This window comes from Perognathus longimembris, chromosome 23, assembly GCF_023159225.1.
Source record: "Perognathus longimembris pacificus isolate PPM17 chromosome 23, ASM2315922v1, whole genome shotgun sequence".
NCBI lineage: Eukaryota > Metazoa > Chordata > Mammalia > Rodentia > Heteromyidae > Perognathus > Perognathus longimembris.
In genome coordinates, this window is record NC_063183.1 from 34,310,267 (window position 1) to 34,324,297 (window position 14,031).

Consider the following 14,031-nt stretch of genomic DNA (forward strand, 5'->3'; position numbering starts at 1 on the left):
TGGGATCGCTAATTTGCCATTAATTGGGAGAGCGGTTCTGGTGGACGAGGCCCACCCCTCCATGCATTTCACCCTGAAATGCATTTTTCCGGTTTCTTAGGACACTGATTAGTTAGTTGTCACTGTCATTGTAAGTGTGTAGCTGAACACCACAGGCCTCGAGATACAAGTGCTTTTGGCTTCTGGAAAGCAAGTGTCAAGATCTTTAAATTTTGGGTTTTTTTACCTTATAAAGGCCAACCTGGTAAATGAATTTTTGCTTTACTCCATTTCATATTTTTAAATATTAATAATTTCATGCTTTAAAAGTTATATCATAATATATCTGCTTTGGATTTCCAGTGAAAGCATTGCTTCTCAGTCTTTGGAAAATAGCATTTACTTTCAATGGGCAGTGTTTGTTTATCTTCCTCATGATGTATTGAGTTTGCTGCTAGAAGCTTTTTTTCCTTCTCTCTTCTCTTGGCTGATGACAAATTTTAATCATTTGACTGTCCTTCACAACAATTACTTTAACTGTGATGAGTTATCTTCCCTTTAGTGGAATGAAGTCAGGGAATCTATCAAAACTAGTGAAAGGAAAATTCCTAGAAATGTTTTGAAAGCATGGTCATTAAGAATGGGCTGAACCATTGCGGAAACAATGTGGAGGCTGGAGGGGCTGAAGGGAAGTTCCCGGCTGCAATCTGCTCAGAGTTTCAGGGTGGTGGAGACGAGATAATCAAAGCAATAAAAAACCCCACAAAGGGAGGAGCTCATTCCACTTAGGTACTTCACATGCAACTTAGCGTGTCAGATAAACATGCCTGTGTTTTCAGTTGCAGAAAGATGGGCATATATGTGATGAACATGTATATAATGAGCATATGTGAATGCGGTGTAAATATTTATGTTTGAAGCCGGGAGCTCATCTATGATTACACCCCACATGGAGCATCTTCCTTGACAACCTTAATATTTTGGCAAATCTTTCGTAATTTTTTTCCCTTTGATGCTTAAGAATATTTTAGTGAGCTACTTTGAAATGTACTAAACGTAACCTCTGAAGAGAATAGAAAAGCCGGGCAGGTCTGGGTGGCTGAGATCAGTGACCCCAGTGGCCTGGTTCAAGTGGTTAGTGTGCCTACCTAGCAAGCACTGAGGCCCTGAGTTCAAACCTCAGGACTACCAAAGAGAAGCCAAAACCAAAGACCTAAACATGCAGGGTTGAGGGTAGGAAGCGAGTACTGATGCCTGGCCTGAAGGTTAACCATCTATCGCCATCCCACCTGTGACTGAGCGCAGCACAGGGACTCGGGCTCGCGCGAGCGGGGCTCTGCCCCTGAGCTTCACACAGGCGTGCATCCCAGCAGCCCTTACGCTGACGGGACAGACGACGGGGCTCCACAGCCGCATCGGCGTCTCGGAGTTCTTCGGTAGTTCTGTTTTATTTCCGGGTCACTGAATGCTCTCTGTAACAATACCTTGTGTATCAACCGCACTTATCGATGTGGCTTATTGTCCCCAGATAACACTCTGTTGACGCTCCTCAGCTAGCTTCCTGCTGCTACTCGGTAGAATTCTACCCAGAATTTTACTGTGTTGTAGAACACCCAGAATTTTCCTGCGTGTACCACTCATTTATGTTTGTTAAGGCCAAACATACCATAATACTAGCCTACATACAGTATAATTGCGCGTGAGATCTGCTGCTTCCTCCAATGCCAGGTAGCTCATCTGTCCACAGATAGTTATCCCAGTGCCCCCAGTGCTCCCATGCCTGTCATGGAACCAGCAAGCAGCAGATCCCGCCTTGGGGTTAAGGGGCCTCTGCCCTCAGAGCGCTTGCCCCCCAACATCCACTGTAAGTGGCACAACTGCGACATATTACATTGATTGCTCAGCCTTTGGAGTTTATTTTCCCTTTAAGGAAAAGAATGTGCCCACGGGCCACAGGCAACTACGGAAGTTCACACAATCGTTGTGAATTTTCTCTCAAAACGCTAGAGATGCATCTCCCCCCGTGCAGGTGGAGGGAGAACGTGAAAGCACGAAGTGAGGAGAGCGTGTCCACGGCCCGCAGGCCCTCGGCCGGCCGGCCGGCGCCCCGGCTCTGCGGAAGAGCGCTCCACTCTAGCCCTCCGGTTCCGAGTCGTGACACGCGTGGGAGGCCAAGCATCTCTGAGCCTCCAGGTTTCAGTATCTGCTGTCTTGTCTGGGTGGGAAGACTTGATGTTGGTAGCTTGTCAGGCTATACCTATCCACGGTACTAGAAACTAGAGAGCTTTGGGCAAGACAGAACCATGGTTCACGTCTTCATTGAGTTGGTAGTCGAGTGAAGAACACAGACAGGTGGGAAGGTATTTGTTTTTATCAGTAATAATATTCATAGAGCAACAGCTGTAGCTGCCTATGAGCTATGGGTTCTTTTCCCCTCCTCTCTCCTCCCTCCCTCCCTCCCTCCCTCCCTCTTCTCTCCCTTCCTCCTTCCCACCTCCCTTTAAAGGAGTGCGTCTCATTTCCTCAGTCCTTGCTAGGATTGCTGGTGTGCTCCAGCGCCACGTAGAACGCAAGAGGCAGCCAACAGCGGGAGGGTGAAGACTTGGAGAAAAAGTTTTAGCAATACCAAATGTGGAACGATCCTGAGCGTTTCCATCACACCTTCCATGAGACGCTCTCCGAGAACAGCCTTGCGCGCGTAACTGCTCCTGGAGGAGGGGTCTCCCTCCCGTGCGGGGGCCTCCCGCGTCCTAGCGGGTGGGGAGCAGCACCCAGCGGCTCCGCTGAAGCCGTTTGTCCTAGGGGAGCAGCGACAGGAGAAATGGTAGGTTTGGGAACAGGAAAAATCTGCGTGCGTCTGGTCTCCCTGTTAACTGTCTGTTTGGACTTGGAAGCTTGGTTCATCTGCCGAATGACGAGCCCGTGACAGAGGCGATGGTGAAGGAAGAGCGTAGCACCGGGGGGCGGGGGGGGGGGGAGCCCGGGCCAGGAACTCCCGCCACCATCACGAACGTGAGAGAAGATTTATTCCATGGTGAGATATCAATAAATAGAATTATTCAGCAGGTAGCATAGAGGGAAAAATTTTAGGAACTTCTCACTCGCTGTTAAAAGTGGTTTCTCGGGTGGTCAGGCATCTTTTCTGTTTCTCACACGGTTTCCAGTGCTTTTGAAGGACAGGCCACTCACCAAATGGAGAAGGAAATGCCTCCAGCAACTTGAGTACTTTGTGGCGTCTGAATGAGCGTGGAGTGTGTTGTGGTGCTATGGTCAAGAACAGCAGAAACCCTGACGGGGTGAAATAGTGTTTTCCAGCTGAGTTTTCCCCTCCCTTTCTCCAAGCCTACATTCAGCTCTTTTACCAATCAAACATGTAAAATTAACTGTCATGGATGTGGCTTAGTGGTAGAGAGCTCGCCTTGCATGCATGAAGCCCTGGGTTCGATTCCTCAGCACCACATACACAGAAAAAGCCAGATTAGTGCTGTGGCTCAAGTGGTAGAGTGTCAACCTGAGCAAAAGAAGCTCAGGGACAGTGCCCGGGCCCTGAGTTCAAGACCCAAGACTGGCAAAATAAACCAAACCCAACAACAACAAATAAAACCAAGGGTCTGAGTTTCATAGCATGTGGCATCGAGCCCGGTGGACAGGAGATGACTGGTAGGCGCCGTGACGGGGGGGGGGGTGGCTGCCGCGGCGTGGCCGGCGTGGCCTGAGCACCCCCGGCCTCACCCTTCGCTCTGCTCTGCTTCCCGATGATTTAAAGGCGCCAGGCCGGGGGGGGTGGGGGTGGGGTGCCGAGCCCGGGCCGGGCTCCGAGGCCCCGCAGTGAGCGCCTCAGTGGAATCGGTGGTGTGCCCACGCAGTTCTGCGCCCATTCCATTCCACCTGGTGCCCCAGTCCCCTTCCTCTCCAGCACCTTCCCCAGGCAGCGCCCCGTCCTCCCGGACTCGCTCCCGTCGTCCTCGTGTGGAGCAGCTCGGCCTGCTCCCGGGCTCCCGGGCTCCCGGCATCCGGCCCGGCCATGCCCGCTCCTCCTCCTCCTCCTCCCAGCGGCGGGGAGGGATGAGCTCAGGTGAAGTGGAGAGGACACGCCCACAGCGTGTGAGCGCCAGGCACGCCCAGGAAGAAGAGGCCCCGGCTCCCGGCAGGCCACACCCCTGCCAGTCTGGCCTGCGTCTCTCCTCCATCACCACCGGGTAGCACTGGCACTCAAATGGCCAGTGCAGGCGTGCCGGGGCCTTGAGATATCAGTTTACATAATTAATAGAAATACGCCAGCAGGTGACTGTAATGTGATTATAAAGTACAGTCCTGGCTGTTGGGCTGTATTGAATACTTTTAAATGAAATATGTAGAGAGTGTATGTGTGTGTGTGTGTGTGTGTGTGTGTGTGTGTGTGCATGCAATGTGTTTAAATTAATGCAGCCTTTCCAATCAGCCAGAAAGAGAAAGGATGTAAATTGCTAGCATGTGTTGTTCAAAATGCAAAAGTAGGAAGGCAATATTGATCTGTGCTTTGGATGTTTATTTACATCAGTCGCACAGCGTTAAGATGTCTGGCCATAATTATCAAGACCTGCCCACCTGTCAAACCGCAATTGGGTTGTTTCCCCATTGTCTTGCCGCCGTAAATCTTCAGGTCTGGATGGGCATTAGACAAATGGAAAAAGGCTACTTTCCCAGAACACGTAATTCATTATGGAAAACAGGTGCCTGCTGAAGATTTTTGCTTTAATGCAGGCATATTTTATTATTCATAAAATATTAATGTGAATAGTCACAACCAGAGTTGTGTGGGTTGTTTGCATGTAAGATTCTGAGTTTTAATATGAGGAAAGAAATGGTAAGGTTCCTCTGAACCTTGGCTTTTTCTCTCTCCCCCTCCCCCCCCACATACACGTAAAAAGGAACCCATTCCATAAATAGTTTCATTCCTTTGCTCTCCCAAAATAGGTTCAAACGACCCTGGCTCTTTGTGACGCAACGCGCAGGAGCGAGTCTGCTTTAACGTTGTTGGTGCAGTGTTATGTCCAGGGACAGCCTTGCAGTAGGGGCAGAGTGACCTTTCAGGGAGGAAAAAAAGAAATGAAATACACTTTCATTTTCCAGAAATATGCATGCAAGTAAAAATTTGACAGCCTGGAAGAGCATAAGCAAATATATCTTTTTATTTGAAGATAAAAAAGAAGCAGGGCTGGATAGGAAAGGGAAAAACCTGTGAAAAAATGGATGATGCAGTTTTTACGAATAAGCAGCTTAATGTATCTTGGCACCCACAGTAAGCCTTGTCGGAGCCCAGAGAGCCTCGGGCGATCTGTGAGCAGAATAGCAATTTTATTACTTTGTCATTAAACCAATTTCACAGCAGTATTGTTTGTTAATGAGCAGCGGCAAACGAGGGAAGATGTCACACACTGGAATAGCAGAGAGATTTGTGACCCCGGCTCACAGCTCTAAGATGGAAAGACCACGGCCATAAAAAAGGAAATACTTTGGGATGAAATGCAAAGTCTATACAGCAGAGCTTGTGTTTATGAGCTACCATTTTGCTAAGAGCTGTGAGAGAAATAAAGGTCTGGAAATACGCAGTTAAAACAGGGCCTATAAAATTAAAACCAAATTAAAGTATAGCACAGGATTACTGCACAGACTGTACTTGACAAAATATATTTTAAGTGATGAGGTGAAATCTAAATCAGTTTTGTTTGAATTTGGTTGGTATTTATGAAATTCAATACAAAAAAATGAAAAAAAAATTATCCAAACAAAGCAGCTGCCTCACCCTTCTGTGGTCTCTGAGCCATAAACACGCATTACTTTGAGAAAATTCGAGCACCAGGCCTTCAATAATTAGCAACTTTCTGCTTCGCAGGACGCGCTCTGTCTGTCCAGCGGCCTTCTCCTACCGGCTTGGGGGGGGGGGTGCGTCCTGGGCACCGGGGCAGGCCCGCCGCCTGGGGCTGGCGAGTTCCCCACCCCCCCCCCGCTGGAGTTGGGCTCACCCTTTGATTTTTGCTCTCCCTCGTGCCTTGCCTTTTTATATTTTGAGCTGGGGGCTGCATTTATAAAGGAACTTGGGAGGCAGCCTTGGGGGTACAGCACTTTCCTGAGTCCCCGCGGGGCCTCCCTCCAGAGGTGAGGGGCTGCCCAGCCGTGGGGTGGTTGTCTGGGGCCTCCCCCTGGCCTGGGAGGCTGGGGCGAGGAGGGGTGGCCCCGCGGAAGCCCAGGAGATAAGCAGCACAGGGCCCTGTCGCCATTTGCCAGGGAGGTTCTAAGAAGTCTTCTGATGGTCAGAACTGCCACTTCTTTGTCCGGGGACCTCCCCCACTTGGGGGTAGAGCCCTAGGCTGGGGGCACGTCGTAGTAGACCTCCGAGTCTGGACCTTGGTTCTCCGGGCCAGGGCCCACGGTTTGGTCTGGCTGGCAGCAGGGAGGCGTTCGAGATTTTTCTATCACTACCCCCAGCAGGGACCCACCTCTAGGTTTGGTTCTGCTGTCTTGCCTGGCCATCTTCTGAGTGATTTGTTGGGACTCTGGAAGAAGCCCCCGTGGCCTGGTCTCAGCCATGCACGCAGTGGTGGGAGTTCAGCTTTAAGACTGTTTTCTGCCTGACGGGGCAGGACCCCCAGACAAATCACTGGCTGGCTCTGTGGTGTTGGCAGCCGTTCAAGCTGGTCTTGTGCCAGGAGTATTACTAGATAGCCAGACAGATCAATTCACTTTTATATTCCCGCCCTTATTTACAGCCCCACCGTTCATCCACTCTTGCTTATGAAGTAATGATTAGCAGATACAGCACACATAAAACATGGCATTTGTTCTGGGAAGGGCTTTCTCCTGCTGGTATTGCAGATGGTTCCGCAGGTCACAGGCCTTCAGAAGGGTTTGCGGGGCCTGTCTCCCGTAGCTCGTGCTCCTGGCCCGTTCTTGAAGAGGACAGGCGGGCTGCTGGGCTTGCTCCAGCGCACAGGCCGCGCGGCGGGTTCGTGTGCCCTTGGTGTGTGTGCAGGGGGACAGAGGGGTCCGGAAGCAGGCCTCTGCCCCGGCGGCCCTCCCCCTGGTTTAGTCTCCTCCGAGCACATGCTCTACATGAACGCACTTCTGAAGGCCATCCTAAGGAATCCTGGGGGGGGGGGGCATGGTGGGGTACCCCTCGTAGCCCTCTCCGCCCGGATTGCCACTGGCCTCGCGCATCTGCAGGCGCTCAGAGACCCTGCCCTGGAGAAGCTCGCAGCCCCAGCGGCTTGGCTTTTCCCGAGGGATGGCTGTGGCCCCCATACCCTGCTCCCGGGGTGCCTGCACCCCATGCTGGAATGGAATCCACATGCTGCTTGAGTCCTGTGTTCCCGACCTAGCGAACAGTATGGCAAGGGACAAAAAGAGCGCCACGCGCGAGTCACGTGGTGCACTGCCAGCAGTGAACCCACCCAGTGCCCTGGCCAGCCTTCACGACCTGCGCCTGGCTTGCTGTACAGTGGTGACCATTGCAGGTTCCTCTCGTGTCTTCCGGTAGGTGGACATATTTTTGTCTTGTGTGGGCACCACATTTTCCTTCTGTGACAGGAGATGGAACCATGACTTTTTGTTTTTTTGTTTTTTGCTGTTGCTGTTGGTCCTGGGGTTTGAACTCAGGGCCTGAGTGCTGTCCCTGAGCTGTTTTGCTGAAAGCTAGCCCTCTACTACATTTAGCCACAGCACCACTTCCCATTTTCTGGTGGTTCATTGGAAATAAGAATTTCATGGACTTTCCTGCCTGAGCCGGCTTTGAACCACGATCCTCAGAGCTCAGCCTCCTGAGTAGCCAGGATTACAGGCCTGAGCCACCGGCACCCAGCAAAACTTGTGACATTCTTATTAAGGAAATGGACAACACCTGAGAAGAAATGTTATTTGGGGAAAAGTTTGTTCATTTCTAGATGACTTAGATGATGTCAGATGATGTAAGGATTTGTATTTCTTTCTACCTCATTTAAATTATTGAATAGAAAATTGTACGATGAGACTCAAACAAGAGTCGTAAATGGAGTCAGGCCCATTTGACTTAGAAAGCTGGAATTGGGAAGAGTGCAGCTCGAGGCCAGCCAGGCCTCCATGCCAGAGGCCTCCTCTCTACCAGTAGCTCGGCGTGGTAGCACCTACCTACCTACCTGTTCACCCCAGCTGCTGGGGAGGCTGAGATCACCAGGGCCCAGGTTCCAGGCCTCCCGGAAGGGATGCAAGAAGCTGGGGTCACCACCCATCCCTGGCATCCCCCTTATATCAAGGGTAAACTATGCAGGTCACAGTACAGGAAACAAGTAAGACCCCGTCTCAAAATGACCAGTGAAGAGGGTGTGGCTCAGCGGTGGAATGCATGGCCCCCAAACACAAGGCCGCGAGTTCAACCCCAGTGCCGCTCATAAGGGGAACCTGAAGGTCGCACGCAGTTTCATACAGAATATGAAGTGGGGGGAAGGGACTTTTGTCCTGCCGGTGCCAGGCCCGGGACCTGGTGTGTACCGGACAGTCTGGCGGTGCTCAGCAGGGGGATTTCGAGCCCACCCTTAGGGATTACCGAGTAGACGGTGTGGGATCTTTAGCACAGGTGTGTTACTCTTAAATGCCTAAATATTCAGATGGGCTGTGAGCAGTAAATGAAAGTCCACCCACTTGGTCTGTTCTCACCCACCGCAGTGCAGGGAGCAAGAGATTCCCATTGACAGACGAAGAAAGCCTCACCAAATGCCCGAAAACGCAGGCTGTCCCTCCCGCTTGTTCCTTAATTCCAGTGACGTTATGATGGTTGGTCTTTGGAGATGAAATAGTAAGTGCAATGACGCAAATGGGCTTTGAGTCTCACCCGGCGTGGCGTGTTCAGGAAAGGCAAACATGGTCAGACCCTAGGAACACATTACCTAGTCCCTCCCAGAATTCTTTTAGTAGTAGTGGGGGTTCTTTCACTCTCCCAAGGTTTAAAATGAAGTCATTAAAAAAATTGATTCATGGATGAGAAATGGTGAGCCAGAGGGCTCTGGTTGCAGAAAGAGATTACGGAATCCAAGAGTACCTCCTTCAACTCTGCATCTGCTTCAATCGCTCCCTTTATCCAATGGCCTTCCTGTTTCCTCCTCCCAGGATCCTGCAAGGAGTGTCACCGCCTCCCGGGCCCCTGCCTTCCTCCCCAGCTTATCTTTGCAGCCATTTCCCATGGCTGTAGCCACTCGTGGAGCAAGGTCCCCTCTTCCCTGCTAGCTTCCAGGCGTCCTGAGACTAGGACTGAACACGTTTCATCTGTCTCTGCTGTGTGTGTCTACAGGATTCTGTGTGTGTGCTAGAAATGTATTTCTTAGCCAGGGATGGTGGCACACGCCTGTAATCCCAGGTACTAGGAAGGAGGTAATCAGGAGCATCACAATTCAAGGCCAGCCTGGGCAAAAAGTTAATGAGATTCCATGTCAACCAATAAGCTCATTGTGATGTGGTGCATATCTGTAATTATAGCTACATGGGAGGTGTAAGCAGGAGGATTTTAGTCCAGAGCCGTCACTGGACAAAAAGACCCTATCTGAAAAATAAATAGAACAAAAACAAAGATCTGAAGGATGTGGTTCAAGTGGTAGTGTGTCCATCTAGCAAGCAGAAGGCATTTGTGTGTGTGTGTGTGTGTGTGCGCACACACATAATGACTCAAATACATTCCCTGTGACTCTCAGGCGATGTCCTGTCCTGGTACCCTCCAGTACGAATTGGCCTTCACATCTGGTCGGGTCAGATTCTTGACTTCTCACTTTACAGCTGTGGAGATGTAAGTCTGGTTAGGGGAGGTGCTGGGTCTCGACCCGGCCGGAAGATGAGTGGGCGTGTCTTCTCTTTCCAGTTGAGTTTGGAAACCCGTAGGACGTGTGCAGAATCCTAAACTTAAGCGACTTCTGTTCACTCTTGAAGTTTACAGGGCTCTCTCTTCATTGTGAGCTTCTCTAGAAAGACCTCAGTGAAACACCGCAGGGGCAGCAGACATTGGAAAAAGAGCTGTTTAGAGAAAACTGTTGTGCCTTCTGGAATCTCAAGCTACCAGTTATTAATGTCAACCAAATTATTAATCATCAAATATTAAAAGGGCCTAAATATGAGCCCTAGTGCTAAGGGGCCGTTTGAAGGGAGCGTACCCCGATGTGGGGGTGGGGGGACCCATCGTGACTCCTCCCCAGTTCTGTCAGCTCCTCCTCTCGCTGACCGGAAACTCCTTCCAGTTTTGTTGAGCATCCAGGAGTTTCTGTTGAATATGACTTGAGATTTAAAAAGAATCTGCTGAGGATTTTCATTGTAGGAAAATTTAAGAAGCCTGGACTTTAGGAAGGAGTTGCTCTCTGACTTGGGGGACCCTGATGGACAGGCTACTGAATAAACAAAAATAATTTAAATTTCAGAAGCACAGTTCTCGCATAGCACTGCCAAACTGTAGAAGGAGAAAGTCCGTTTAACCCTGTTAAACCAGGCTCAGCTTGAAGGCTTGCTTTCTGCTCTTCTCTGCCAGCGGGATCACGATTGGAAGTATTGGAAAGTGCTACCTGCTGTCGAATTATAGGTTCTTTCTGTGTACGCTTTTTCTGTACTTCTGCGATGGCCCTGTGGTTAGCTTGTGACTTTGCATCAGTAAAAAGTTTTGGTCTAGGACTTTCCTCAAATTAAGCAGTTGACACGGCCGTATTATATGCTGCTGATGTTTTAAAAGAAAAAAGAAAAGGAAAGCTCCCTTTCCCCTTCCACCTGGGAGACAGCCTGGGAAAGCATGAGCTGCTCCCCGGTCTCGGGGCCTCGGCCGCAGACCCCCCCGCAGCAGGAGAGGCGGCCGGCCCCGCACAGCCAGCCCCGCGGGGTGTCCACTGGCGCCCCGTGCTTCTTATTGGGCTGTCACTACACCTCAGTCCCCAGCCCGAAAATGGCAATGCCAGCTACAATGACTCACGTGACGGCGTGGAACAGGAAGATAGGCATTATGTGTAAGCTCGGTAGATAGCTTGATAAAAGCCAGCGGTGAGCTTGTGGACAACAGTAAGTGAGTGGATTTTTGAATCCCCCTTAGAAGATTTTCATGATAACCAAATGATGGGCATTAATTGACACATGGAAAAATTCCACCTGCAATATAAATAAGTTCCAAATCCTTCACGTTTTCCTCCGCGGTTGACTTTTAAGTCAGAGTTTGATGGACTGTTCAAGGTAGAGGAATGCTAATCTAACAACATGGCCAGTGACAAGCAGGACTTCCTATGGTGCAAACTTCAATATGTAGGTGGTTTTTTTTTTTTAAATCTCTGATCATATTTAGAGAACTTTGTAATTTCTAGCTCAGCCACAGTCATCATAGTAAGTACAACCCATTGTATCAACGCAGTGGACTCCATTTAGTCAGGAGATTAACTCCCTCTAGGACTCTGAGTTACTGATCAACCTCCAGATGCCATTCGTCCAAGGGAAAGGGCTCGCCCGCCCGCCCTGGCCGGCGTGAAGGGGGCTGGGGAGCGAGGGCCTGGCAGCACCAGGTGCGCGGGGTGGCGGCTTTGGGGCCTCAGGTCTCTCTGGTGCCCATGGTTGATAGAGCCTCACGTGTCAGGGAACAGTACATTTTCCTCCAAATTATAAAACATAAATGAGTGTTTCCCAAGCACTGAGAGGCATGAAGAAACTAAATCCTCATAATAATGACAAGAATCCTGTGAATGACGTCGGTGGGGCGGGGAGGGCCGCTCCACGCGGAGGCAGGTGGACGGTAGAATCCCGGAGACCGCAGGCCGGCTTCCGGAGCCAGCAGTGAGAAGGAAGAAGTCTTCGGAACAGGACAAGTAAACACAACTCTTTTTCTTTACAAGTTGTACTTGGACAGTGTTTATCTGGGAAGGGAAGTTGCAAAACAAATTGTAAACTCGGCTCTGGTATTCATGCCAATCCCTTATCAGATGTGCACCACATTCTGTGAACACAGAATGCCCAGAAGAGAGGAGAGGAGAGAGGCCATTTCTTCTGCTGGCTTGTTTGTTTGGACCTCACCCTGTCTCAATTTATGTCTTAAAAGTTCTGGCTCAGATAGTTTATAAAAGTAGTGTTTATTTCACACATCTTCCTATTTGTCCTGCAAAGCTACTGATGAGATTTGTGGTTATCTTTTTGTTGTTGTGGCTTGTTCCTTTACTGCTTGGTCGATTGGAGAGCCTGCTAACTTGCCTGTTGCTATGGTTAAGGAAAGCTGGAAAAGCTAGGGCACTGTTTGCTGGGCTCGGAATCTGCCGCGTTGGGGATGAAGGCCCCGCGAGCTCACCTCCCCGAGCCGCAGACGGCGCCTTCCGCGGCCATGGGCTTGAGAGCTGGCGAGGACCCGAGCCCCATCGTCTCGGCCACCCTGGAGCTTCTTTTCCCCAGGCCTCTCCGAAGCAAGTGGAAGGCTTTTTAGAGGAAGCCCATTCATGGCCCGTCTTTGAAAACACAGAGCTCCCCAGCCGTCCTGCGGCCGGCACCGCTGCCGCGCCTCCGGGCCTGCGCCAGGGCGTTGGAGATGGATTTGCAGTAAGGCGCGGTGCCCACGGCGAGCCTGGCCTCGAATGCCGTGGCGGGCGGGAGAGGAGGGGCGTCGCCCTCACGTCACGGCCCTCTCCTCAGCCCCTCCCAGCGCGCACGCACGCACGCGGCACGCACGCGGCACGCACTGCCGGTGTAACGCGCATGCGGCAACAGAACGGCCCCGCTTTGCCCCTCAGAGCCAACCACCGTGCAAGGAGGAAGGGAGCGGCCCGCCAGGGGGAGAGCCGGCCGGGGGGCGCTTCGGGGGGCGCTTCGGGGGGCGCTTCGGGGGGCGCTCCAGGCGGCCGCGCCCCTGTGGCTCAGCGGTTCTTGGGCCAAAGCAAAACGGTGGATCCCACCTCGAGAGAGGCGCGAGCGAGCGGCTGCGCCCCAGCCTCGGCCTGTTCAGCACAGCCGTGAGCTTGGAGTTCGCCTGGACAACACTGCGCTCCTTACATTTTTTTTTATTTACTATATGACTTGCGTACGGGGGTTCCAATGTCATTGCCACACACAGAACGCCGGCCACCGGGTCCCCGCCCTCCGCCCACGACGCCCTGCGGCCACCCCGGCCCCGCCCGCAGCCCCGCCCTCAGCCCCGCCCACAGCCCCGCCCGCAGCCCCGCCCTCCGCCGCAGCCCCGCCCAGCCCCCGCAGCCCCGCCCACTGCCCCGCCCGCAGCCCCTCCCACTGCCCCGCCCGCTGCCCCTCCCACGGCCCCGCCCGCAGCCCCTCCCACGGCCCCGCCCGCAGCCCCTCCCACTGCCCCGCCCGCAGCCCCTCCCACTGCCCCGCCCGCAGCCCCTCCCACTGCCCCGCCCGCTGCACTTTGTTTTTCCGTGGTTTGCGTTTTCAGCCCACGTTGCACAGAGGGGCAGCGTGCCACGGTCACGCACATGGGCGCGTGTTCTAATGGAGTCCCGCCGGCCTCCTCTGGCGCTCTCCTTTTCCCCGCCCTCGTGCCGTTCGCGTCAGGCACACCTGTGGGCTCGCGTGGGAAGCCGCACACAGCGTGGACGGAGCCGCCGCCTCGTCAACTTACTGAGCCACGTGCCAGGAACCACACAGGCCGGAGTTTCATGTCGTTCATTTCAGACGTAGCCATGAGAGAGGGGACTGTCTGGCCGCTTGTCTGCCACGTGCCCACGAGGCGGGCGGGCGTGACTTAGGTTATCCCCAGACAGACTTGTAAAAGGAAGACATAAAGTTTGCATTGCTCCGTATATGTACACGTGGCGGATTAGAAGCCAAGCCGGGTGCAGAGCCGTGTCACCTCTCACCGGGCGGCCGTGGCCCGCAAGGCCCAGCACGCTCGCGGGAGCGCATCCGGTCGCCATCCCGTGCCCTGCCCTCCCCCCTCTGCATAGAAAGCTCTTCTGCGGCTTTCCCCTATTCTAGAGTGCGCCTTGTTTGTTTGGTTGTAAAGCTGCCATTATGTGGAAGTGTGGCTGTATAAATAATTGAGAAGCGCGCTTCCGGGAGGCCTTCCCGCCTCGGAGCGGGGCGGCGGGCGCA

General features: G+C 52.5%; 2 protein-coding genes across 8 annotated transcripts in view; one reads left to right on the top strand and one right to left on the bottom strand.

Moving 5' to 3' along the window:
* Meis2 (Meis homeobox 2) overlaps positions 1-14,031 on the top strand; it is a 174,338-nt gene that overhangs the window by 141,890 nt on the left and 18,417 nt on the right. The window lies entirely within an intron of this gene.
* Cdin1 (CDAN1 interacting nuclease 1) overlaps positions 4,224-14,031 on the bottom strand; it is a 210,017-nt gene continuing 200,209 nt past the window's right edge. For all 3 annotated transcript variants that reach the window (XM_048331949.1, XM_048331947.1, XM_048331945.1), the window contains one exon: positions 4,224-5,045. In XM_048331949.1, coding sequence (XP_048187906.1) covers positions 4,760-5,045 — 286 coding nt within the window. In that variant the 3' untranslated portion in view covers positions 4,224-4,759. The remainder of the gene's footprint in view (positions 5,046-14,031) is intronic.